At 38.2% G+C, this 24,557-nt stretch overlaps 1 protein-coding gene across 4 annotated transcripts in view; it reads left to right on the plus strand.

Annotated features, from left to right (window-relative positions):
- Positions 1–23,303, plus strand: part of PCLO (piccolo presynaptic cytomatrix protein) — a 402,813-nt gene extending 379,510 nt beyond the window's left edge. For all 4 annotated transcript variants that reach the window (XM_037389894.1, XM_037389895.1, XM_037389896.1 and 1 more), the window contains exons 24-26: positions 13,293–13,427; positions 14,048–14,193; positions 18,175–23,303. In XM_037389894.1, the coding sequence (XP_037245791.1) occupies positions 13,293–13,427; positions 14,048–14,193; positions 18,175–18,315 (422 nt within the window). In that variant the 3' untranslated portion in view covers positions 18,316–23,303. The remainder of the gene's footprint in view (positions 1–13,292; positions 13,428–14,047; positions 14,194–18,174) is intronic.
- The last annotated feature ends 1,254 nt before the right edge of the window (positions 23,304–24,557 follow it).

Raw genomic sequence — 24,557 nt, forward strand, 5'->3', positions numbered from 1 at the left:
TGTGTCACCCTCAGTAATGCTGTTCGGTGTGGCACCAGGGAAACATCTCAGCACCTGAGATGTGAGATCTTCAGGACTCGTTCTCTGACTTTTTTTCCTAACTCTTAAAGGTCCTGAATATGTTTTAGGTCCTCAGACTGGAAAATTTTCACTTTTGCACTATAAATCTTTTTTCTCCTTGCATCTCTGCTACCAACCTATACTAAGCATTAGGCCCTTCTGTTTTTCTAAAATCCATATTCAATATTTTAGTGATTCAATATTTAGGAGAACCCAGTTCTCCTTTTTTTGTAAGAGGACTTCCACCATCTCCCCCATCCCCCATGAAAGTTCAGAAACTCAGAAACCTTTTTTGGCATTTCCACACCCAAAAGAAGACTGAGACCTCTTCTGTGGACTCATTTAGTCCACTTAGAACATGGACTTATCATTTTGAGTTTCACAATTGTTTTTTCAGTGGTATCTATTTCCATTTACTTACCAAGTTTCTTCCCATTTCACAAACACTGTAAATAGGTGCAAATTTTCCCTTTTTCCTTCCGTCATTTCAGTCTTCAACACCAAGCTCTATGAGTGGATTTATGTAAGTACTGTACTGTCCCTGTATTTTTAATTCTGTTCTAGGTTTTTATATGATATTTTTTAGTCAAATGTGTCTCCATGGACTTTAACCACACACATCAGTTCAACAGCGCAATGAAATACCAACTTTAGGATATGTCTATTATAGCAGTTTGAGGGAATCAGCATTGCATGAAATGAAGAATAATGGCACTGCTGAGTGCTGAATGAGGAAGAAAATGTAAAGTATGTATTTCAATGAAAAGCAGGTACTTTAGACTATAAAGATTTCCAATGGAAGATTACAGACTTCACAAAAAAAATTAATATCTATTTAATAGAAGATTTTGGGCAGGAGCTGAAAGATAAATTTATATATCTCCAAACTGGTAACAACTTTAGGAACCATCTCCACATTACTGTAAGCAATGCTTCCAGGCATCAATCCTCCAGAGACTGTAGAACTCTGAATTCTGCATAATACTGTGGAATAGTCTGCATATAATTTCTGTCCATCCCTCGTGAGCAAAATTTGGATTAACACATTTTTCCAGTTTTGACTGAGCTGATTCCATGTTTATCCTGATTAATGGAAAGGCTCATCCCTTATTGCTCTGTTGGACAGATTACGCAGGTAGTTGAATCCCAGTAGTAATTACAAGCATTCATTTTTGTGCTAAAATCTCTCAGGTTCTCTACAGCCAGCCACAAAACACTCTGGTGGTCCTGGAAGACAGCTCTGGTTTTCTTCTGTATATTAGACACAGCGAGCTTTGTTAGAATTACCACAGCTCTTAGTATCACACTGAATAGGCAATTTCTCGTATTCTTATATTTAGTAGTATTATTAGCAACAATTATTTCAGTAATAAATCTTATTTAATGATAGAGAAATAGCATCTCAGCAGTGGGCTGCTACCGCTGGTCCAGGTAATGTAAATATGCAAAAGAAAAGCTATTAATATCATAGCATTACCTGTCTTCCACATGAACAGTCAGTGCAGAAGCATCTGCTCTGGTACCCGAGCTGTGCAGCACGCACGGCTGTGCTCACCAGTGTGTAGTTCCAGGGAGGTATGAGCAAGACTTTAAGCATATTTCACTGAAGAGCCTCAGAGCTGCAGTATAAATCTGAGGGGGAATCTGGAAATCATGATGCAAGGAATGAATAGGCAGGTTCTTACCAAAAATTTTCATCTTCAGTTACCATGATAGTGTGCCTACTAGGTTTATAGCACAAAAGAGTGCTAACATATTGCATTAGCTTCAGTATGTGTATGGATATATTTGTGTATACAAATGCCATCTTCCACCTCCTTCTCAAAGAAAGCTTTATAGAGTTACATATGCCACCATGTGTTAGGTAATTTTTTTATGGGCTATAAATGACTTGGCCAAGCTGTGAAATGAAACAGCTTGTTCCACTGCACTAACTGTGCAGGCTCAGTGCTTATTGTCTGTGCAGCAAATGTGCAATGAGCTGCTCTCCAAACTAGCTGGAATGAAAACACTTCGTATGTGGTTCTTACACCAATTCCTATTCATTGTGTACATTTCACTGTGATAGGATGGCTTTATGACAAAGATAAAGCACCAAACTATTCTATTATTTGCACTACCAAGTCAAAAAACATGAGTAGTTTTTTCAGTTTAGTCACCACTTTTAAAATCTTTAGCATGCCTAGTAAAACTAAAGCTGTATTAGATATGTAGGTAACATCTATTCCTGAAGTCAGCACTTTATCCTTAAGCTCTTTTTCTATTTATCTTTCTAATGATTGTAATTCTTTAAAGACTTGGATCTAATTTTGGCCATCTACCTCTGAGGCTTGATTTTTTTCTTTCATCGGCCCATATGTCCAAAAGACTAAAAGGAATGAAAAGTCACCACCAGGGCAGCTATCTGCCAAAGCAAACGGGGAGGTTCCTAATTGGTCCTGTAATGCAGCATGTTCTTTAGTTTACATTTAAATGCAATATGACTGATTTTGCTTGTGTCTGACCTACACATTTGATGGAAATTATATAAACAAACTTTGTTTTCATGTCACTGATCCCAAAGGGCTCAGCAGGTTTCCTAAAATAACAATTACTTTTCAGAAATGCAATCTGCAAGTACTTTGGTTTCATTGCTTTCATTTTTAGCTGTTGTTCTTAGGAAATACATAGTCTTACAATATTTTCAGAGCCGTCTGTGTATGTGAATTTAGGTTGGGGATGTTTGTTTACATCCCAAGTACAAAATACTCTGTTGAAAGTATTACTTTCTTTTTGGATTCACAAAGTAAATCATACACAAAACCTACTTGGCAATCTAGGTTTTTTTCCCTTCTGATACTGTGCTACCTAGTATTTCTGAATTATAATTACAATCATTTGATCCTCTTCATTATATCTTTGGGCAAATTTTCTATTATTTCTGCTACCATCCATGGGAGTCATTTCATTCATCTGACAGTGCTCATATTATTTCTATTATACTTTCATCATATTGCAGTGCAAGCCAAATGGACTTTAATCCAGTTTCTGGAGTTTCTAGTGGTTCAAGCCAGAATGTCCAATTTCATGACATCAAGTGGATCAAAAGAATAAATCAATCTGTTGTGATATTCACATCTTCAGAATGAGAAGGTGTAAACTTTTTCATTATTTTGGCATAGAAAATGAAGGTTGGCTCAGAAGAGATTCTGTCTTTTCAGAATATATTGTCAAACACTCAAAAACTTGCATATCAAAACTAAAAATAAAAGATACAAAATTTATTTGCTGTGGGAGAGAGAAAGTAGCTTAAAATCTGTCACCATTTAAATGAGAATCTAAGCAAAATCTAACAAAATCCCCCTTGGTTTTGTGTTGGTACAACTCATTTTGTGTTCTCATACTGATATGGAGAGGTTGCAGACTCACTTGTCCCACTTTAACATAACATTTACACTCTATAACACAAAGATTATTGTAGTATTGTGCAAAATACTTTCCTGAACTGTGGTTATGTCTAATACAGACTTCTAATGGCAGTTTGCAAATTTCTTCTCCCTTTAGCAACACATTTTCTCCTTGGTAAATCTGCAATAGACTAGGCTTAAAATAATGAAGGTTCATGTTGCTTTGTATGTATGACATTAAATAGCTTTCTTCTTTTGCCTGCATGGACTTTTGTCCATCCAAAAGCCAGGGCAAAGTGTGCCTTTCATCATCACAATTTCAGATGTGCTGTGGCAAGCCGCCTTTTATGCAGCTGAATCTATCTGCAGTGTCTGGTATGTCTCCTTATGTAAGATGCTAAAATTGTGAAAAGAAGACTGTGAATGTATATTTAGGCTCAGGCAGTAATTTGTGATGAGGATGAAAGGGAGAAAAGGTGGTTGAAGAGAGTTCTACCTTCTGAGGCATGAGGGTGCACAGTTCCCCCTTTCAGATCCAGGCTGCACCTATCTTTGAAGTTCAATTAAAATAGGAAGAAGAATTTAAAACATAATTTTAGCTTTCTGTCATTGATGTGATGGAACATGTTAGAGCTGTAGGTTTGCTTTTTGATACTTCTAGCCTAATTTCACTGTTTAAAGATCAGGTTTCTAAATTAAACACATCACATCACTTCTTAACTGTCACTGGAAAAAAAAAAAAAAAAAAAAAAGGTAGGTATCTCCAGAAGGCATTTGTCCATCCTAAGATACAAGTTTAAGGAGGTGCCATCCCTATCGACTACAGAGGCTAAGGAGTTTGAATTAGGCACCTAAACTTCCTTATGATTAACCCTGTCATTAGTTTGCTCTTCTAAACCAAAACTAAACTTTGGGTAAATCTGGTATTTGCAGGAACTGCGGAGAGAATGTTGACAGAATAATCAGCTCAGAACATAAGGTTTCCCTTCCACAAAAGTATAAATAAATATAAATAAGAGATATCTAGTAGGATGGACTATGAATTAGTTCTGCTTTTTTTTTTTTTTTTTTACTTCCCCCATCCCATTTTTATTCTCCCTCTACCTATCACCTGTCAAATACATACAGGTATTCTGTGTTTGTCTTCATCGTTAAAAGCGATCTCAGTAGTCACCTAAATTGGTTGAATGTGATATTTAGAGTTCTCATGATTTCCCATTCAGTTATTCCAAATGCCTCCATGGTACAGGGACCAGTCCCACTAAAATATTGAAAAAATCTTTCTGGACAAATTATACTGTCCTTTAGGTCAATGACTTGGGCAGCTTCTGACACTAGGGAAACTCTCCTCTAATTCATATTAATTAATCTTACCACCTCACTAACCTCTTCCTACTGCCTCACTGACATTTTCCTAAAACATTTTAGACTGCCAACTAACAGAAATAAAGCTGGGTGAAATTGGATTGATACAATGATTTTTATTTTTTTATATTTGAGCATGTGTGAAGCATCAGTATTATTCTCCCACAAATCACTTTACTTCAGGCCAAGAGTTTTTACATATGGCATCAGTCCGCAGTCAGCATTATTTATTGTTTTTCTTTCTTTTAAAAGAAGTTCATCAAATCTCTAAAAGAGGTGCACACACAGAGCAACCAATAAATGAAAGAGAGTTTTTCTGGGAAATATTCCACTTCTCAGAGTCTCAACGGGCAAGAAGCATTCTCTGTTTTCTGAATGTATTTTGCACATGGGGTTTGTTTCATCTGAAAACAAAGGCTAAACCATATTTTCCTTCAAATAATCTTTGTTTAATCCTGGGCATACAGGCTAAATTTCTGCACCAGTATATTCAAAATTTTGTGTGCAGTGAGCCTGCTAGCTCTAAGGATCACAATTTAAAACTGTCAGTTTGTTCATGTGCCTCAGCCTTAAAGCCAGCCACTCTTGCTGCCCACACAATTTTAAATTGTGTTTGCTGTGAGCACAGTTCCTTAATTCTGCTCCTCTCCCTCATTACATGATTACATGCACATCACACCAGAGGAGGCAGGGAAATATTAATGAAAGACCTTAATCTTTGCTCATCTCATGATACACAGTCTGTTCACAGCAGTTTGCATCTTCAGGGTAAGAAGAGGGAAAGCAAAAGAGAGTAGTTCCCTCAGTTCATGCCTCCTCCCGCCACAGAGTATCCCTGTATCCCAGGGGGAACCCATTTGTCATCAGCTGAACCGATAGTGTTTGCCATCTCAGAGGAGCATGACTGCCTGCACACAGTATGCCTATCTACATCAGGTAAGGGAGAGAATAAATTGTCATTACACTTGAGCCCATCACATATAACAACACCTGGCCTTCTTGTAGGCAGACTGGAGAAGACTTGGAACACAGACCAGGGACCCTCAGCAGCTGCAGCTCCTCTTCAGGGCAGGGGGAATAAGAAGAGACTGCCTTACTCTGAGCTTTGGTTTGTCCCATGACCAGCCAATAGCATCGTGCAGGGCAGGCTGGATATCCAGTTGCAAGAACAACAAATTTCAGAACCTGCATGTATTCAGCCTCACCTGCGGAGCTGGAAAGCGCATTTATTGAGTCAGTCCTATGCCAGTAAATCCAACATCTATTTAAAACACTGTGAGACAGGAGGAGGTAGTAGTTAAGACTGTATTTGATCTTTGATTTTTCTTACAGTAAGGAACACAAAGACAAAACCAACCTACAGAGAAAATTGTGGCAGTTTTCAGGGAGAAAGAAATATGTGGGAGAAAGGTGAAAGACAAAAGGAAGGTAATGAAAAAAACCCTCAAAAGGACAGAGAAGGTTGGAGGCTGTAAACATTGGGAGGCATTGTTTATAAAGTTCATCCATCATTATTTTACAACAGCTTTGCCAGTAGCTCATGTCCCAGCAAGAGGATGAAAAGCATTATGAATAAAACCAGCTGGTACTGTAAGTACCCAATGAGGTGTAAAAAATTATAAAAAAAAAAAAAAAAAGAAAGGTTTGCTTAAAAAAAAGATTAGAAAGTTTTGGCTGGTATTTTGCATTCTTCGTATATTTAATTTTAAAATTATATTGAATACCATTTTGCTTTACCTTCAGTTGGAGCAGTTCAACTGTAATACTGAAATGTTAATAATAAATGGCTAGTATTTGCAGTAATACTGAATTATTTATTGTAATAAGGCGATGTTATCTTGTTTTCCTGAAGCACAGCTGTCTGCTGGAGGATGGACTTCTGGTTCTCAAAATACTGTTAAAGGAATCCAGCAGAAACATATTTTTTTGCTACAACAGTACTCTGTTAGAAAGAAAATAATGTCTGTATGGGCTTCATGGACTATGGTGGAGGGATACATAACAGTGGCATAGGTCCTCGTCAGCCTTTTGATGTCTTTGTGTTTTCTCACTGAATTAGGGATCACACACCAAAGTCCTGTTTACGTTTACGTGATCAGTGTCTCTCTCTTTACAGTATACCAACTTCATTACAAAATCCAAACAACTTAGAGAAGTAGATACTATTATCTCCACCTCTGAGACTGCGCACAGACGTGAAGTCTAAGATCACAGAAAGCTACTAAGGGATGAGAATCTTGGGACAGAACCCATGGTTTTAGGTTCTCTTTAATCATGTCTCATATTTTTAAAGCTGTAAATTTTCCTACTTTGAATCAAGTTTTCCAGAACCCACCTTGGATTCATTACATTTTATGACATGCTACTACATATTCTAACTCCCTAAATATTACAAACATACCCTAATATAGCTGAAGCCAAGGTTTTGTTTAAGAAATGCAGCTACGTAAGGAGCATTTGAGTTGCTTAGTTCTCGAAACATCGTGTCTTACTACAGAGTTAGAGATAACTATAGCTGCACCAAGTCCAAGTCACGAGGTACCTAGGAGACAAGCTGTAGTAAAATACATCAAAAAAATGTATGTAGTCTACCAGTAAACACTGTTCAGAGTTCTCAGAGGTTCATTAATTTAATGTCTCAGAGTATCAAAACAGATAAAGACCTAAGGAAATGAAATTTGTTCTAACTAAAGAAGTCTTTATTTCTGATCATATGCTTATGATGACACTATGCTAATCATTCTTCAGTTCTTCATCTTAGACTGAAAGATTATGGAAATTCTGAGGTTTATGACTTACTGTTTCAGAATTGTAAATGTAAAGGATTCAGAAGAAACAATTCTTCATGTCATACTCAGAACCACTGTAAGGCAAGTTGGGAGACAGAGTTCATTCACTTCACTTTGCTCGTGGGCAACACTCCCACAAAATACAAGTACCAAAACCCAGAAGCCACTAATACAAAAATCTGTGATTTCTTATTCCCAGACTTCCCTCAAGAGAAAATGTACAGAGATTTACAGAGTTGTATCATGTAGCCTCACAACTGGCATTTGCACTGTCACATAATTTCTCTCCTTGGTTGACTCCCTGATCTAGATTAATTTCTATACTGAATGATTTTAGTTTTTTCCTAGGAATTCTTTTAGCACAGAGTAATTTGCTCTGCCTGAGACAGCCTGCTCATCTCCCAACAGCGTCGGGGACGCCTTTGTTTCCCTGTGTTCCATACTGCCAGCACTGACACAGCTGGCCGTGCACCACCTAGTGCTCCAGCATTCTCCCTCGCATCCCCCAGGGCAGCATCATGCTGTCCATATACAACCGCCACCATGCTGCAACAAGACAACTCAAATTTTCTCAGGCTTTTTGCACTAAAATCTCACAAAACACATCCCACCCCCTACCCCCCAACTGCTCTTTTTGTTTCTGCCACAAGGCAGCGAGATGGGGGTCAGAAGACACAGGACTAATGGCAAAGCATGTAGATGTGCCTGGTCTTTCAAGGGGGGTTGTCTGTAGAGCAAGCTGTTGTTCTGCACCAGAATTTGGAAACTGGGCTGAATTTGCTCTCTGGGATGGGTGCTTTCAGAAAAGTGAAAGTAACATGAGTATTCATAATCAGAAAGTGTAGAAATAAACCATGAAAGACTGTGTATTCTTGAAATGCAGCCATCTCCCTGAACACACAAAAAGGAAAAATAGGAGGAGAAATCCTGCTAAACCAAATGAGGGCTCTATGTTCCTCTTCTGCATACAAGATGGATAAGGCATGCTGGTCCGATAGATTGTAGCTGTAAAGTAGGAGAGTAAAGCTGGGGGTTTTACTGTTGGATTTTGTTTGGTTGGGTCTTTTTGTTTTGTCCTGCTTATTTTTTCCAGCATCTGAGTTCTTTGATTAAGTAGTAAGAGAATGATCTGGGCTGTAAAGAATTAAAAAAAAAAAAAAACACAAAAAAAAATACCCAACAAAACCCCCCAGAACTACAACCCAAAATTATCATTGCTGTGCTCAGTAGTCCAGGCTCACTGGAAGCTGCTCAGAGGGACCTTTCTGTGATTTTAAATCCTTGACCATAAAGTGTATGAGTACTGAAGCTCCAGAAGAGCATTTCCTACCTATTTTGGGAACAATATTTTTGTTATAAGCTTCATTTGGAAACAATAATCTGGGAAATGATTGTCAATATCCACACATACCCCCCATTTCATTTTTAATTCCACTGCTGTAATACTCCCAGTCACTCTTCTGGAACAGAAGCAGCCCAGACTAACTTATACACAACCATGGAACAAAATGTCAGTTTATGTATTTTCTTAATTGTGATTTCTGGCCATCTGGCATCCATTCAGAAAATTACTCTAGTACCTAAACGCTTATCGGGTAGCAGCATTTAGGCATCTCACATTTAAATTTCCAAGTTTAACCTACTCACACTTGATCTGTCTATGGGAATAGACATAGTTGATCTCAGAAGGCAATTCAACTGATTCTAAGATAAATGTATAAATTAGCTCAGAAATTTACATTTAGACAACTGAACTGAATGAAATTCCTGGCATTGTCCAGGGAGATTTACCCGCTCATTTAAATGCTCCACTGAATTAGCCTTGATAACACAGACCAATGGGAAACAACTATTTATTACTGTCTTGGGTAATTTTGTTTGACAGCAGGCATCTGATCAAAAAGGAACAGCAGCACAATCCATAGTTATCAATCCCTGGAAGTTGACAACAACAATGCATAGGACATGTCCTGTGATTTACAGCAGCGGTCATTTAAGACTAATAGCAGAATTAATTAACCTTTCACAGCACAGAGTGTGACAGTTCTACAGAGCAAAAGCTTATGTTGCCATCACCATCACAAATTTAAACTCCTTCACTTCTCAAATACCTTAAAGCAATTCAGTTAATTAACCATCACCTTTTAATTGTTAATGGATTTTTAATAAATCTGGTCCCTTAAAAAGAGGTGTGCTCTCACATAAAAAACACTAATGTATTTAATCATAGCTATATATTTTTAAGACTTGATTAGCTACCATTAACGTGTTCCTAAAGTGCTGCTATGCATGCCTGTGATCCTCTTGTGGCACATCAGTAAGTCTGCATTTGATATATACATCAGAGGTAAAATATCACACAAATTCAGCTTAAATATTTCTTATCCTTTTCAACATTTACCCTATCATATGTAGAAAGCAAATTCATCTTTTTCCATTCCTTGTTTCCTAGGCTAAATTAGAAAGTAATGGTTTTGGTGCTTTGCAACATGGTTCTTAGCCACTGTGATAAACCTGGTTTGCACCTGTTGCTCCAGAATTCATCTTTATTGAGGCAAATATTAATAATCAGGTTACAAATTCTTTCCCAGTGTCTTGGAAAGCCATATTAGTACTTTCCTAGAAAGATATGCAATGTCTCTTTCACTGTATTTACTTTTTTTCAGAATTGCATTATAGCATTGTTTTATCATCATCCAGTATACCAAACTACCCACAATCAGTTCCAGTTGCACACCAGTTATGACTGATGTTTTCTAAACTTATATAAGAATGCAAAAGGTTGTGACTGGGCACTATATTTAAAGCTGTTCTTGCCAATGCAGTCCTTGGGGTCATCCAATCCCATGACAGCCTAAGCAACTTTATTTCTGTCATATCAGTCAAAGAACATGCATGTCCAGTGCAGCTCACTGTGCACTCTCTCAACAGCTCATAGACAGTTGAGGATTAACACTCCCCCTCATCAGTGTATCTCCACAAAACAACGTACATTTGCTCTATCCTTACGCACCTGTCAAAGGAAAGATGTAAGGAACATATATGAGAAAGAGGGGGGAAAGCCAAGCAATGGAAAGAATAAATATCTTCAAAATTCTGCTAGGTTTTGAAGTGGTGATTTATTTTAGTGCAATGTTTCATAAGGCTGGTGTTAAAGTTTTTTCACGGCATGCTCTGGGAGAAATGAAACAGTATGGAAGCACATGAGAGCTATCATGCTTCATGGACTCACAGCTGGAGATCATTGTTTTCCCCATAAGGCTTAAATAGTGAAGCAGGATTGTTTGTCATAAAGAGTATCTGGGGACACAGAACAGTCTACGGAAAGTTTCCAGATGCTGAGAAATGGTGCTGGGATTTTCAAACACATTCTAATTTACCAGAAGCATTTCTCCCTTTTTCTGGCTCACAGCATCACAGGTAGCATCCAACCCACCAGATCTCATTTTAGGCTGAATGCACATCAGTGAGAAAGAAGGTACTCAGGCAATCAAGAAAGAGGAGGTCTAACAACTGCTACAAACAGACCTTCTAGGACAGACAGGGAAGAAAGTAAGGTAAATAAGCCAAGCATATTTTCCAGAAAAGTTTGTGGCTAACTAAAGATTGCCTGAAACCAGGGGTCCTCAAACTTCTTAACCAGGGGGCTGGCGCATAGATGAAGCGGCAGGCAGCCATCTGCGGCTGCTTGGTTTTCCCCCCCAACCCCCGGCGGGGGGGGGCGGGGGGTGTGTCTGTAAATACCGGGGGCTGGATTGAGGACCCTGGGGGGCCGTATCTGGCCCGTGGGCCGTAGTTTGAGGACCCCTGCCTGAAACTAACATTAGGTTTGTGCTACAACTGTCCATGCTGGGTTTTTTTTCATGATCAAGCATTGTAGTCAGTGCAAGAATCAATATTGATCAAAAAGTCAGATTTATGCAATACCTATCAGGGATGTCACATCTTCATCAGTGGTTTCAGTAGTTTATACACAGGGCAGAGGTGGCATTATAATTTTTCCTTGTATCCCTTTCCAGTCATTCAAAATCCACAGTTTAGCCAAACTAGACCCACTGGGCACTCAACGCTTTGCAGAAAAAGGGCATTTTAACAATTAATGAATAACAACAGGGACATTGTTGGCCTTTCCTTCTTTGATCCCCGCTACCGATGACCTTCACTGCTGCCATCACAAGATGAGAGCTCCATTCTCTTTGAATGAAACATACAGCAGAAAGCAAGATGCTATTAATACATGTTCAAACATGTATTAGACACGGTGAAATAATCACTTGCATCCTAACAGGTCCTCACCCACCTCACAAACTGCAGGTGAAACACTGACCCAGCTGAAGCCCAACAGCAAATTTGTTATCGACTGTAACTGTTTGGTTCCAGCTTCAGTTCGTGAGGAGGGGGGCCCAAGGTTGTAGCTGTGATTATTTGTTATTAAATTTTTACTCATGATCCCAAAAAATACTTTGAGTAGGAAAAACAATAGAATGCATAATTGATTGCTCATGGACATCTGTGAAACAACAGCTGGCATTTTTAGTGGGGATCTGGTTATACATTTGTGATACAAGTAAGTAATCTCTAAATGCCACTTGGTAACTTTCTACTCTTAAAGAGACAAGCTTCTCCAGATGTATCATAATTGTTTACTTCCTGCAGAATTGCTTTGCTCTTTACATCTTGGCACCAGCTTCTAGAATTTCCCGGTAATGCATTAAGTCTGCAGCCTGCTGGCACCAGAAACTAGGTAATAAAGACTTTCAGGGGCTTAACAGTTTGGTTTCTTTTTAACTAATGTATAAAGAGAAGTGGAAGGTGAAATAATATTTTACAGTAGCAGGATAATAAATACAGAGGCACGACCCCTGTTATGACATGACGCTACTATAGACAGCATGGAGCTGAGGGCATGGGCTCCACTTACAGCACCGCATGCATTGAGAAGATGTAGCCCTGCTTTATCTGCCTGGCTTCGGTAAAGCCTTTTGGGAGGAAAGGCAGGGGAAAGGCAGAACAGCTTTGCCTACATTTCGTTCTGTGCCTTTTCTCCATCTCTGGACTGATTTAGAGAGAAATCCATATGATGTAGGAGTAATGGTCCTGGATTTCTGCCCACACAAGAAGGAAAATCACCTTTACTTTTAAAGGTCACAGTGAGCACTTCCCTTTAAATCGTGTGAATGGTATTGTTCCATGTATATAAGAAGGTAAAATGAAATGCTAACTTCACCAAAGTCTTAATTCATTGCCTTTCAGAATCTTACTTAACATTCTTTGAATGGTCTCCTTTCCACCCCATCCCACCCCACCCCCCTTCATTTTTTAAATGAGATAACTTCAGGATCTTGTAGTAAAGGTTTCTGAAAAGGTGCACTTAGTAACCATTACATGACTTGTAATGACTCCTGGAGAAATTTGTATTCTTGGGAAAAAAAGGTCCTCTGAAGCAAATACATTCTGAAGCATATAACCTAGTTACACAAGTGTATGTCACATATATACCATTTGTTCATCTAAGCAATACATTATCCTTATACTCCTCAGTAAAAACTATACACTGCCTTAAAAAAAAAAAAGACCAAACTCACCCCACCAAACTAAAAAAAAAAAAAAGGAAACCTACTTTTTTCCAATTTAGAAAGATACATTCAGATTCCTTTAACATTAATGAGGGTTGCTTTTTCTGCTTTTCCAGGTAAAACACAGGTTATGGGTGAAATCAAGATTGCATTAAAGAAGGAAATGAAGACAGATGGAGAACAGCTGATAGTAGAAATCCTTCAGTGCAGAAATATCACATACAAATTTAAATCTCCAGATCATCTACCAGGTATCACACAGCAACCAGCTTCATGATACTTTAAAAACACGAAGTAGGATGTATCTCAAGTCATTTAAAATCACCACTAAAATGGGAGAGAACATTGCTTCTTAATCAGAATGACATAATCTATAGGATTCTTTCTGAAGTTCTTTTTTTCTCCTGTAAGCAACTTCAATGGAAGTAAAAACATTTGGTAGAAACAAATCAGCTCTCAGAAGTTAATCCTTCTTTTAATTTACTTCTGGTTGTTAAAAATTAATCCTTTTTTAAGTTTAATAAAAATTACAACTTCCTAGGTTATTAAAGAACAATTATATCCAGTGAAAGATTATATTTTGGCATAAAAGTTTTTTAAAAATTAAAACCTCATGTGAGCAATAGTATTTTCAGATCTACATAAAGACATCAGGTATTTGTTCCTTTAATGACAGCATTATAAGCACACAGTAATTCCCCTGGATTTGGCAGGGTGATTCCATTTGTACACTATGTGAACGAGAACAGAATATGATTCTGTAAAGCACCATGCTCTATTTCTTCACAACACTTCCCCTCTGTTGAAGTCATTAGCAACAACAATTATTTAAAAGCTTCTGTATTTAACTCATTGAACTATTTTTCCCCAGACCTGTATGTGAAGCTGTATGTTGTCAATATCTCTACCCAAAAGAGAATAATTAAGAAGAAAACCAGGGTATGCAGGCATGACCGAGAGCCTTCATTCAATGAAACGTTTAGATTTAGCTTGAGTCCTGCTGGGCATTCTCTTCAGGTAATTCTGTGTTTTATTAAAACCTAATTTTGGATGTTGTCCATGCTGTGCTGTGGGCATTTGAGATCGATCTTCTACCCCAGTTGTTTGCTGGAAAGAGAAAGTTACAAAGATAATAACAAAATTACATAATAATGGAAATATCAGGTTGAAGGAGACTTTAAAAGATGGTTTCATCCATCACCCCAGACTGGCAAAGAGTATTTATAGACCTTGATCGAAAGTTTTATGCTTGATCTGTTCTTAAAAACCCATAGAGAAGGAAGCTACGCATGCCTTCCAAAAATGCTTTTCTATGTATTTAGAAAGCTTAGTGCAATATCTGACTTATATATGCCATATATTTAAATTAAGTTTACTTATCCTTAAATATCCTTACAAAGCACAGAGGAAAACTATTCTGCTTCTTTTTCATAAAAAAACCTTGCACACTGAAAGGTTGCTACCATATCTCTCCTTTCCATTTTTCCAGGCTAGTAAACCAAATTTCTTTGACATGTTCCACTGCCTAAATGTCTAATCATGTTATCATTCTCTCCGGTTCTTCAACTTTAAAAGCTGTGGTGCCTAGAATTAGACACAATAGTCATAATCTCAGACATGGCAGAATTACTGATAATTCCAAGTCAAATATTCTTGGTGTACATTTGTAAAGGAGACGACAGGATTTTCAGTCTGTGGATGAATGATGTGTGGAACTGATTTTGGAACAGTCCCTCTCCTGTGATTTGGTTGCTTAGACAGATTTGATCATTTGGTCAGATTTGCTTTTTTAGATAGGTAGCATTCACTTTACCTACCTTCATTTACTTTCACATGGGTCGATAACTAATGTAAACCAGATATTCAGGCTTCCTCTAGTCAGTGGAGAGGGATGGACAATTCCAGGGGCATCTGCATACTAACCTTAAAAGTAAGTAGGAGGAAATGTTGGGCATATCAGCATCCACTTAGTGTAGCTCTGAATCTGGAAGACCAATGTAAACAAGCCAGCTACATTTTGGTGACTACAGTAAATGGGAATATATAAGTGCCTATGTTAGGCTTATTGGTTGTATCATTAACATTAAAGCCAAAATGGACGCTGTTTATGAAATGAGGTCAACAAAAATAGATACTCTTTTTCCTGTGTTAAGGTGTCCTAACATCTTTATTGATTCAACAGACTCAGTAAAAGACTATTTAAGATGTTGTATTACCTGGGGAAATCCAGAGTGGTCAGTAAAGTCTTGCCAGAGTTTAAGAGCTAAAATTCCTGTAAAAACTTTAGTTCCAATGGTGGTTTGAAGAGGAAACCATAAGGGGTGAGTAGACCAGTAAAGAAAAACCAACAGAGTCATATGGAAAACTAAGCTATCAAGCTGACAAGGAGGGGGATAGTGAAGGAGGTAACCACAGGAACAGTCGGACTTAGACTTGGCAACATTTCCTTAGAAACTCTGTGATATGAGCTGGTGCTACATACCTGAGAGAATGAAGGCTGTAAAAGTAGCAAGGAACAAGTTTAAAACAAACAAAACTTGTTTCTTCTTCACACCACTCAGAGTTTGAGCTGTAAAATTCATTGCCATAATGTATTTGGGATGCTAAGTATCTTTATGGAAAAAGTAACTGGAGAAAATGATTGGACAAATTCTTGGGCAAAATACCTCCTAATCTGTTAAATAGAAACACACCACTTGTGCGTCAGGAAGTCAATGGTGCACAGATCATAGCAGGTATTTTGGGTAAGTGTCACTACATGATTGTCCTGTTCTTACATTCCACCTTAAATGCTGCTCTATATACTTTTGGAAGCAGAGTATTTTCTTGTTGAGATTTTTGATCTGACACAGTACATCTGTTTTTATATGACCTTCATGCTTATCAGTCAGTTTGTTCCTATGGCAAAGCATGAAGCTGGCTGATTTGAATGCTGAATCTGAGTGATGAACATTTAGGGCCAAAGAGATGGACACTGTCAAAAGGGATTTCAGGGAGAGGGAAAAGAAATAAAACCAGAATGTACAGAACAAAAATGGAATTGGGACATTAAGGAAGGCAAAAAGATCAGAGGTAAAGTAAGATAAGATCAAACATGGTAATCCTAGAAGGAACATTGATAGAATTTTTTCTGTCCCCAAACTGTTGCTGTGTCAGTATGAAAACATCCTGCAAAAAACATTTTGATAGGTTTCAGACAGGCATTTGCCTCAGTCCCTGGCAGCTTGCTTGCTCACTTCCCGGATTTCCCTCTTCCCTGGCAACCCACCTGGGACCTTTCTGGAAAACACTAAGCTCCTGGCTCCTTTGCCTTGTTCCCTAGCTGGCTCCTGGCTGACTGGCTGGCTGCTATTAGAAATACATTATGTCCTATGTGAGTGTGATCAGAAAATCCCAGAAGAATGTTTTTCACAGATGTTCTTGTTTGGGTTGCCAGAGTGTGGGCTGACCATTTATTTAGGAAACACTGAACCAAGTGACCTAGAAAGCCACCAGCAGTGGAGGCAGGCTGCCTGTTTTTCCCAAGGAGAGGCTTTCTGATGAGTGGAGCTCCCTAACAGCTCAGTGCCTAAGAGTCATTTAGTCTTGCATCCTCAAACCTGTTGAATAAGGCATATGTAGGTGTCTAAGCTGCCTTTGCACATAGCTTACTTGCAAAATCAGCCAGAGAACTGGGAAGCTCATCCAGGAAAATTATTGCAAATTTCTTCCCTTTTTTTACTTTTTTTTTTTTTTTATTATTTCCATTGTAATGTAAAATTTGCATTTTTTACTTTGTTTCCGAAATCAGAACGGAAAATTTTCAAAAATGTTGGAGTTCTTGATTACTGGGAACACTAGTTCTTCTACAGTTCTGTGTCTACTGCTGTATGGTCTTTTCTAGCATGTCAGTGGAGTACAAAATCCTTGAGTTCTGCCATCCTTCTGTTAGCCTAGATCATTGAAACCAAGCAACAAAATGCCCTGTTTTCTCTCCTGCTGGCTCACATGGATGGTGACAGCCTCCTACAGTTATCAGTCACATCCCTCGCTCATTGCTGGAGGTCTACTCTGTGACTGTGAACATTGCAAACCTGCTGCTAATCCTAGCATGGAAATGCTGTTTTTCATGAGTTCTTTTTCTTTTTGAAAAACTTAGGAAGTTGATAAAAAAGAAAGGAAGCATTGAGCTTGTTAATTCAGTTAATAATTAATAAATGCCAAATTTTATCTGAATGTGTGACTATAAATCACGCCCTGAAATACATACATTATCAAAAATGTTTCTCCCAGAAACGTGTAGAATGAACTTACAGATCCACAGAATGAATCAAGTTCTTCAGCTTGCATGGCACAAAGCTCCTCAGCTGGAAAATGTGTCTGTAGGATAAATGAGGGAGAGCCTGCATGGCTCACCTCAGTGCCGGGGCGATTCCTTGCCCTTCCCACTCTCCCTGGCTGGGCAAGCAGGAGCAATAAGACCAGACACAATACTGTGGCTCGTGGCAGAGCCATAGCAGGAGTGAGACTCCAGACTGACTCTACATTTTTAGTTAGACTGCCGCTTGCTGAGGTCAGAAACCAGAACTCTGGGCTTTCTCACACACTAGCCTGCCCGGAGTTACAGCCCCTATGCCCAGCACCCTCTGACTTCCACACACTGAAAATGAACCAGGACCTCACCTGCATCAAGCTTCACCTTGTAACTTCAAACTTGACCTTGTGTTTGTCTTTGGTAGCCAGCAGGCGAACAAATTACCCGCTGAAGTTCAAGACTGTAATCTTCTAGTTGCTACATCCCCTGACAATAAAAGAGAGGACGGGGCAGGTTCAATTTTCACAGGGCTTGCTTTCCCTTGTGAAAGTGACTCTATAGAAAGGGTTGCACTCGTTCTTTCTTTTCTCTTCCGTGAGTAACAAATCAGAGCTCAACATTTCTGAGTCTTTCATGTTTGCTAGCAAATGCAGTATGTTAATATGCACGTTGGTAATTATTTATTGTTATCATTATTTTCCCAGATTCTTCTTGTCTCCAATGGAGGAAAGTTTATGAAAAAGACACTGATTGGGGAAGCTTATATCTGGCTTGACAAAGTGGATCTAAGGAAAAGAATAGTAAACTGGCACAAACTGTTGGTCAGCTCCACACAAACACACTGAGCAGAGCTATCTGCTTAGGGCACAAAACCTGCAGAGTCTGCTATAAACAGCATCCCTCCAAGACTATAGTTTGATATCATTGTGTTTAGCTAGTCTTTCAGAATACAAAGTAGAAAAGAGCAGTCTCTGGGCTACATAGCACACTTAAATGAGGGCTAGTAGACTTGTTTTGCTGCAAAAGACAGCAAAAGTAAAAGAAAACCTGGGCCCAGAAGCTAAAGTGAGGCTGTTTGAAACGAAGACTGATACGAGGGCTCCGTGTTATTGGACTCTGTGAAGAGAGTAACTGTGAAGGAAATAACGAAGGCTGGAAGGCAGGTGTTCCCGTAGAGTTCAGCTGCAGCTGGAGGTAGTGCGATGGAAAGAGCAGTCTGGTTTTCTGTGCAATCAGAAGGAGATCATTTTATGCAAAAGCACCTAGGGTGATTGACTTTCCAAATCTCACTGATCAGAAGTGCAAAACTTGTTTCTCTGCACCTTAGGATCTCTGATAAATTGCTGTAGTGAGATTATGCCACTTGACACAAACTGCAAGTCGTTTGCCAGAGTGGTAATGTTGTTTTACATTAGTTTTTTTCCTTCTTCCTTTTTCCTTCAAAAACCATACTGTGGAAAATCAGATCTGATTGTTTCATTTGTTTCTGTGTGTTAACAATGAATATAAACCACTGTCCTAGAATGTAATGGACAAAACTATACCAATAGTCTATAATTTTGGATGTGGTTTTAAAGACAAAGAAAGGACAGGATGCCAACTGCACTACATCAGGAAGAAAAAATGCTGTTTTGATGTCAGTGACACTGTACTTCACCCTATCCTTTGAATCAGCAGTTTTAAAAAAAAGTTTGGAATTGAAGAGACTTAAGCACTGGGACTAACAAAATCATTTCAGCTAGTCCTTCCTTTTTTCAGCAACCAGTCTTACTCTGAAACTCTACCGAGATGATGAATTCTAGGCTATTTGGTGGGCACTTTGGAGCAGTAGACCCACCGTGCTAACCAACCTGCTTGGTGCAGGGCTCTGTATCAACACTAGTGCTGCACTCAAAATCTAAGGGGAAGGGACAGCAGGGAGGGTACTGCCGGGGTGCTGTTGCATTAGAGATAATTGGAAATATCCTCTTGCTGTCTCAGGTGAATGTCTGAGTATAATCCGCTCAACATCATGGCTTCTCAGTTAAGAAAGAATTAAATTGGAAGGTACTTGAAACCTTTAAGACTGTGTCAGCACTTCCACGCCTGAAGTCCCACTGCCCGGGGCTTGAAGCTGAGCAGTTAGCTCACCTGGGAAGGCACTGCTGCCTGGGATGGCTTAGGCTGGTGGTTGTATTTTGCCTTGTATCAGTTTTGGGGAAGAAGGGAGAGCTTTTTCTCCCATTCCTAAAAGCATAGTAGTTTCTTTAAAAAACAAGAATCAATACGACACTAACTCCCAAGTTACTCAGAAGTCATTTAATATTTCATAGCTTCATTAAAGAGTAGTTTCCCTGGAAATATTACCTCATGACCTTTGCATATTTAAAAAGAAAATGACCAAGCTTCTGCACTTCAGATGTTTATTTTTCTTGCCCAATAAGGGCTTTTCAAAAATTATTTAATGTCCACCTTCTTACATTTTCTGAATATACATAGTACACTTCCACAGGCTGTGCAAGACCAACTGAAAATATTCTTCTGGAAAATAATATATGCTTGAAAAAAAAGGGAGAAATAAGGCTCAGTTTATTCAGAAGATGGACTGACCATGAAAAAGCTACACCATTTAATCTGGTGACACTTCCCACATACAGTTTTTGATTTAACTTTGTGAATTTAGCAGTGTGGAAAAAGAATTTGAGAAGGAACACACAGAAGATATTAATACTGTACACACAAAGGAAACTCCTGTTAAGGTATTGATAACCTGTTGGCAGCCTGCTTAACTTGCAAGCAAAGCAATCTTATCAAAATCTTATTAGCTATCTTAAAAACACAACATCACTGACAGTGGAAGTAGGATGTGTGCTTTGATGAATTTTATGTTTTCACCGGTATATGTATACCCTACCTCTCATATATTTTAAAAACAGTCCTCTGGAGTTATTGTAAACATCCTATATGTTTTGATGTTGTGTGATGTTTTTATAAGACAACAAATACTTCAAAGAAAAAAATCCCCAACTGAACCAAAAAATCCTACGTGGATATATTTGACATATGTGTTGCTCTTTTGGTGGGTTATTTTGCATTCCTGATGGCTATAGTATATTCTTTCTTTGAAAAAAAGAAAAAAGAAAAAAAAAAGTCCAGTTTCAATTACTGTGTGAAGTACAAGCCATGAGGTGTGCAATTTTGTGCAAACTGCCAGTAATTTTGTTTTTGCTAAGATTTATTATGAAGACAGCAAGTCACGCTGGTAGTTGCTATGGAGATTTCCAGCAGGAACAAGCACTATCTGGCTGCCTGACTGGGAAGCCTGTAATCATCACTCCTGATTGAGAAGCGGACAGGCGTGCTTTGCTCTCACACACATAAAAATGTGGCCAATATTTTGTAAAATACTTTGTGTTGGGTGGTATAGCTGCGGCTGTATGGAGCAGCTACCTTTGTGGTGTAATCAGCTGTCGGCAAGGGTTTAATTTAAGCATCTTTGATTCTCTGAACAACATGAAAAATGTTTCTGCACGTTGAAATGGCAGTTTTGGACTCCTGTTGTGAAACGCAGAGTAGAGTTTGTCAGGAGTGCAGCACTGCCTTGGCCAGCTGCAACAAGGCCAGGGCTCCTTTGGTGTCACCCAGGGTGGGCTAGCGACAGACCTGGGCCCAGCACACTCCCTCTTTTCTGAGGCAGCATCATTCAGAGGTCAAAGGATGCTTTCAAAGTGTGCCAAGTTCCTTTTTTTGACCAAATTTCTAGGTTGTACTGGAATCACTCTATGCAACACAGATTCATGTTTGAATGCATTTTTTTCTTTTTCTTTTTCTTTTTTTTTTTCTTGTTTTATGAATGAAGTCAGGAAAAACTCTCTTGTGACAATGTTTTTTAAAAAATAATCAAACAAGGACTATTAGTATTTTTTTACTTTTTTGTATATATCTCAGTATATTTTTTTCACTGTTTTCTCATTAATTTTTGTTTCTTTCACCTGGCCAAAAGTGCTTAGATGTGGCAACAGCTTTTATAATTTCTGAGTGATTGCTTGTTAATGAGTTCACACATACCTACAATTGCTTTGAAAACACATATTGCAGGAAGGCAATAGCAGAAGTATTTTAACTTTTTTTATTCATAAATCTGCTGAGTCAACAGAAATTGAAGCCGTTTCTTTGTTCAAGGCCTTGTGTAGTGGAAACAAGCTGAAAAATGAGCAAAAGCACAGTGTTGTGTGTTTACAAATGACAGGGATTTCTAACATTATCATTATTATTATTATGCATACAATAAGCAGCAAACAGCCACTTTTTTTTTTTCAGGTTAAAACTAGACATGAGAGTTTCTGTGATGAATGTTGAGCTAGTTCCTTATCATTACACTTTAAAGGGATAGTATCCAGAGGCGATGAATGCTGCTTCTTCGTTATTAACCATGTTTTTACATTACATGGATCCTGTGTGGAAGAAACCAAAACCCATCCCAAACCAGCTGAAGTCAATAACAACCAATCTGTTGACTTAAACTGGCTTGAAATCAAGACCTAGGAAATATTTGATTCATTTTTTTCTGGATGCTGGGTGTTTGCATGGTTAGGTTGTGGGGTATGGTAGCTGGTAACCAGCTGATATTGATTCTTACTTTGAGGATGATTATGAAGAAAAAGAAGACATCTATTACATTGTAAGCTAGTGTGTGCCCAATAGAGATTATTTAATTAGGATTTAGTTTCATGGAGATATCATAAAGATGTTAATAGTATTTTTTTAAATTATTATTTGAATCATAACTGACACTATTTTTAAGTACTTTATTTTGATTGCTACAGTGTTGAATGTCCCAGATTTCATTATTTAAGTATATATCTAGATATGTACATACCTATGTGAATAACAGAGAAAGTTTGCATTTGTGTGAGTGTAAGTTATAAAGGTAATGAAACAGAGAGGAAATTTAGTGTAAGTATCCACCTACATTATATTTAAACCATAGTCCTACACGCCTTGTGAATTTTTGGTACACCTGGCATGTAGGATCAGTTGCTCTTTATGAATACATGTTGCCTTTAGAAGGAAAATAGAAGGAATAAATGAGACCGGATACTCTCTCTTTAAATCATAAGAAGCATTTTAATGTTTTCTATATGTTCCATTTTCTTATTTTGAAAAGATTAATAGGTAAATATATTGATGAGCTCAAAAAAATATAATATATATAGATATCCATAACTCAAATAGATGATTTGAGCAAAAGCCGTTTTCTTAATTTGTTACCCTGTAAATAAGTATACATTTTTGTAAAACAGTTTAAATTATTAACTCCATCTGACATCCAAGCATGTGAATGTGTTCTTATTTGACTGTGTCTTATAGATGTTCAGTGACGTGCTCAGGTGCTCCACAATGGCTGACTAACATGTGCTGTCATGCTACGGACAACGTGTACAGCATACCCAATGTTTAAAAAAATCCAAAAATACCAAAAAACCCACAAAAATACAAAAAAAAAAGATTAATCCTTGGAGAAATGTAATGTTTCCACAGTGAATGTTGCATGCATAGGTGGTGGTTTGTTGATGCTCATTTTGGTTTGAATTTCTTTTAATTTTGATTTTGCTTCCAGATTCATCAGGAAAAAAAAATACAGATTTGTTCTAAAAGTTGTAAAAACTGGAAAAAAAAAAAAAGCAGTATGGGAATTGTATAAAAATGCTTGTAAATCTGTCTCAGTTTTCACTTTATGTATAAATCCATGTCATGGTTTTGTGATTGTATACAGGATGTATCTTGAGAACTTATGCAAATTGTGCTCTATAAAGGCTGTTATCCCAGTCTGAGAAATAAATATTTAAAATATCTGGTTTGGTTTCTTTTCCGTAATTAGCACAAAAATCTATTTTGCTGGTTCAAATCTCCCATTTGTTGACCACAGTGGTTTTATTGTAACGCTGTACACACTGCCCATTTTCATGTGTCCTATTTCAGCATTAGCACAACTCCCAGGGTACCAGTAACATCCCACATTTCAGTATGAAATGAGGAACAGTTGGTTCATCGCAACTTTTCTTCAAACAAGTCAGAACCAGAATCCACATGCAACTTGTTGATATCTTCACCCAGATTCGTCTCTGACATCCCATATACTTGTTGATACTTTCACATGGATTCATCTCTGACATCCCATATAGAGAACAAAAAAATGCGCACACATCAGCACAGTTTAGGAATGTACAAGGTTTTGTCTTCTCACTGTGAAGAAAATAAAATTGAAAATGTAGCCTAACTCTGTACCCTTCAGGTTCCTGATGAAGGCAGGATCAGAAAGCACCTGAGAAACCCTAAAGGGATTTTCTGTCTCTTTCCTCCAGTAGAAAGGTTTCCAGGAACTGTATCTTCTAGACCATATTATAAATAAGAAATCAGTTTCTTTCAGCAATCATTTTTATATTACAGAGTTGTGCCTGACTTGGAGAACATCTGTGAGATTTTCCCACAGAGCTTGCATTTATGAGTCACATCTAGACCTATATTTATTGTGTTTGCATAGTTTCCCTCTTTGATACAAATAATAAAAATTTCATTCTCCCCAAGCAAGATAAATTGATGTTTGAGTCTGGCACCTGGAACACGTAGCCTGGATTTTTCTCTTTCTGTCAGGTGATGCCCTTTTCTCAAGAAATAGCATAGTGAGAAATAGGCAACAATTTTGAGGATGCCTCAAGAAAAGAGTACCCTTCTCCACATTAGCCTACTTGCTACAGCAGTGACAGAGGCTAACTTCTACTAATGTCCACCAGGAGCCAAACTCGACTCTTCCCAGTACCTGCTTTAACCACAGAGATGTATGTTCAGGGTACTTTGGGTACCTCTCTCTGAGGAAATAGTCATGGCTACAACCAACACTTCACCCCATGCTCAGCCCCACTTCTCAGCATCCTCTTATTTTGGTGACGGAGATGCTCTCCAGCATGCTGGCCCTCTGGAAACGGTTAGAAAACATTCCTAAAATGCTAAAAACTTCATGGGACAGAAAGCTGACTGGAACTAGCTGCCATGGAAGCTGTAGGTTTATCTGAATTGAGGTCTGTGAAACTAGCTTGCTGGAAGAAAA

This window comes from Falco rusticolus, chromosome 5, assembly GCF_015220075.1.
Source record: "Falco rusticolus isolate bFalRus1 chromosome 5, bFalRus1.pri, whole genome shotgun sequence".
NCBI lineage: Eukaryota > Metazoa > Chordata > Aves > Falconiformes > Falconidae > Falco > Falco rusticolus.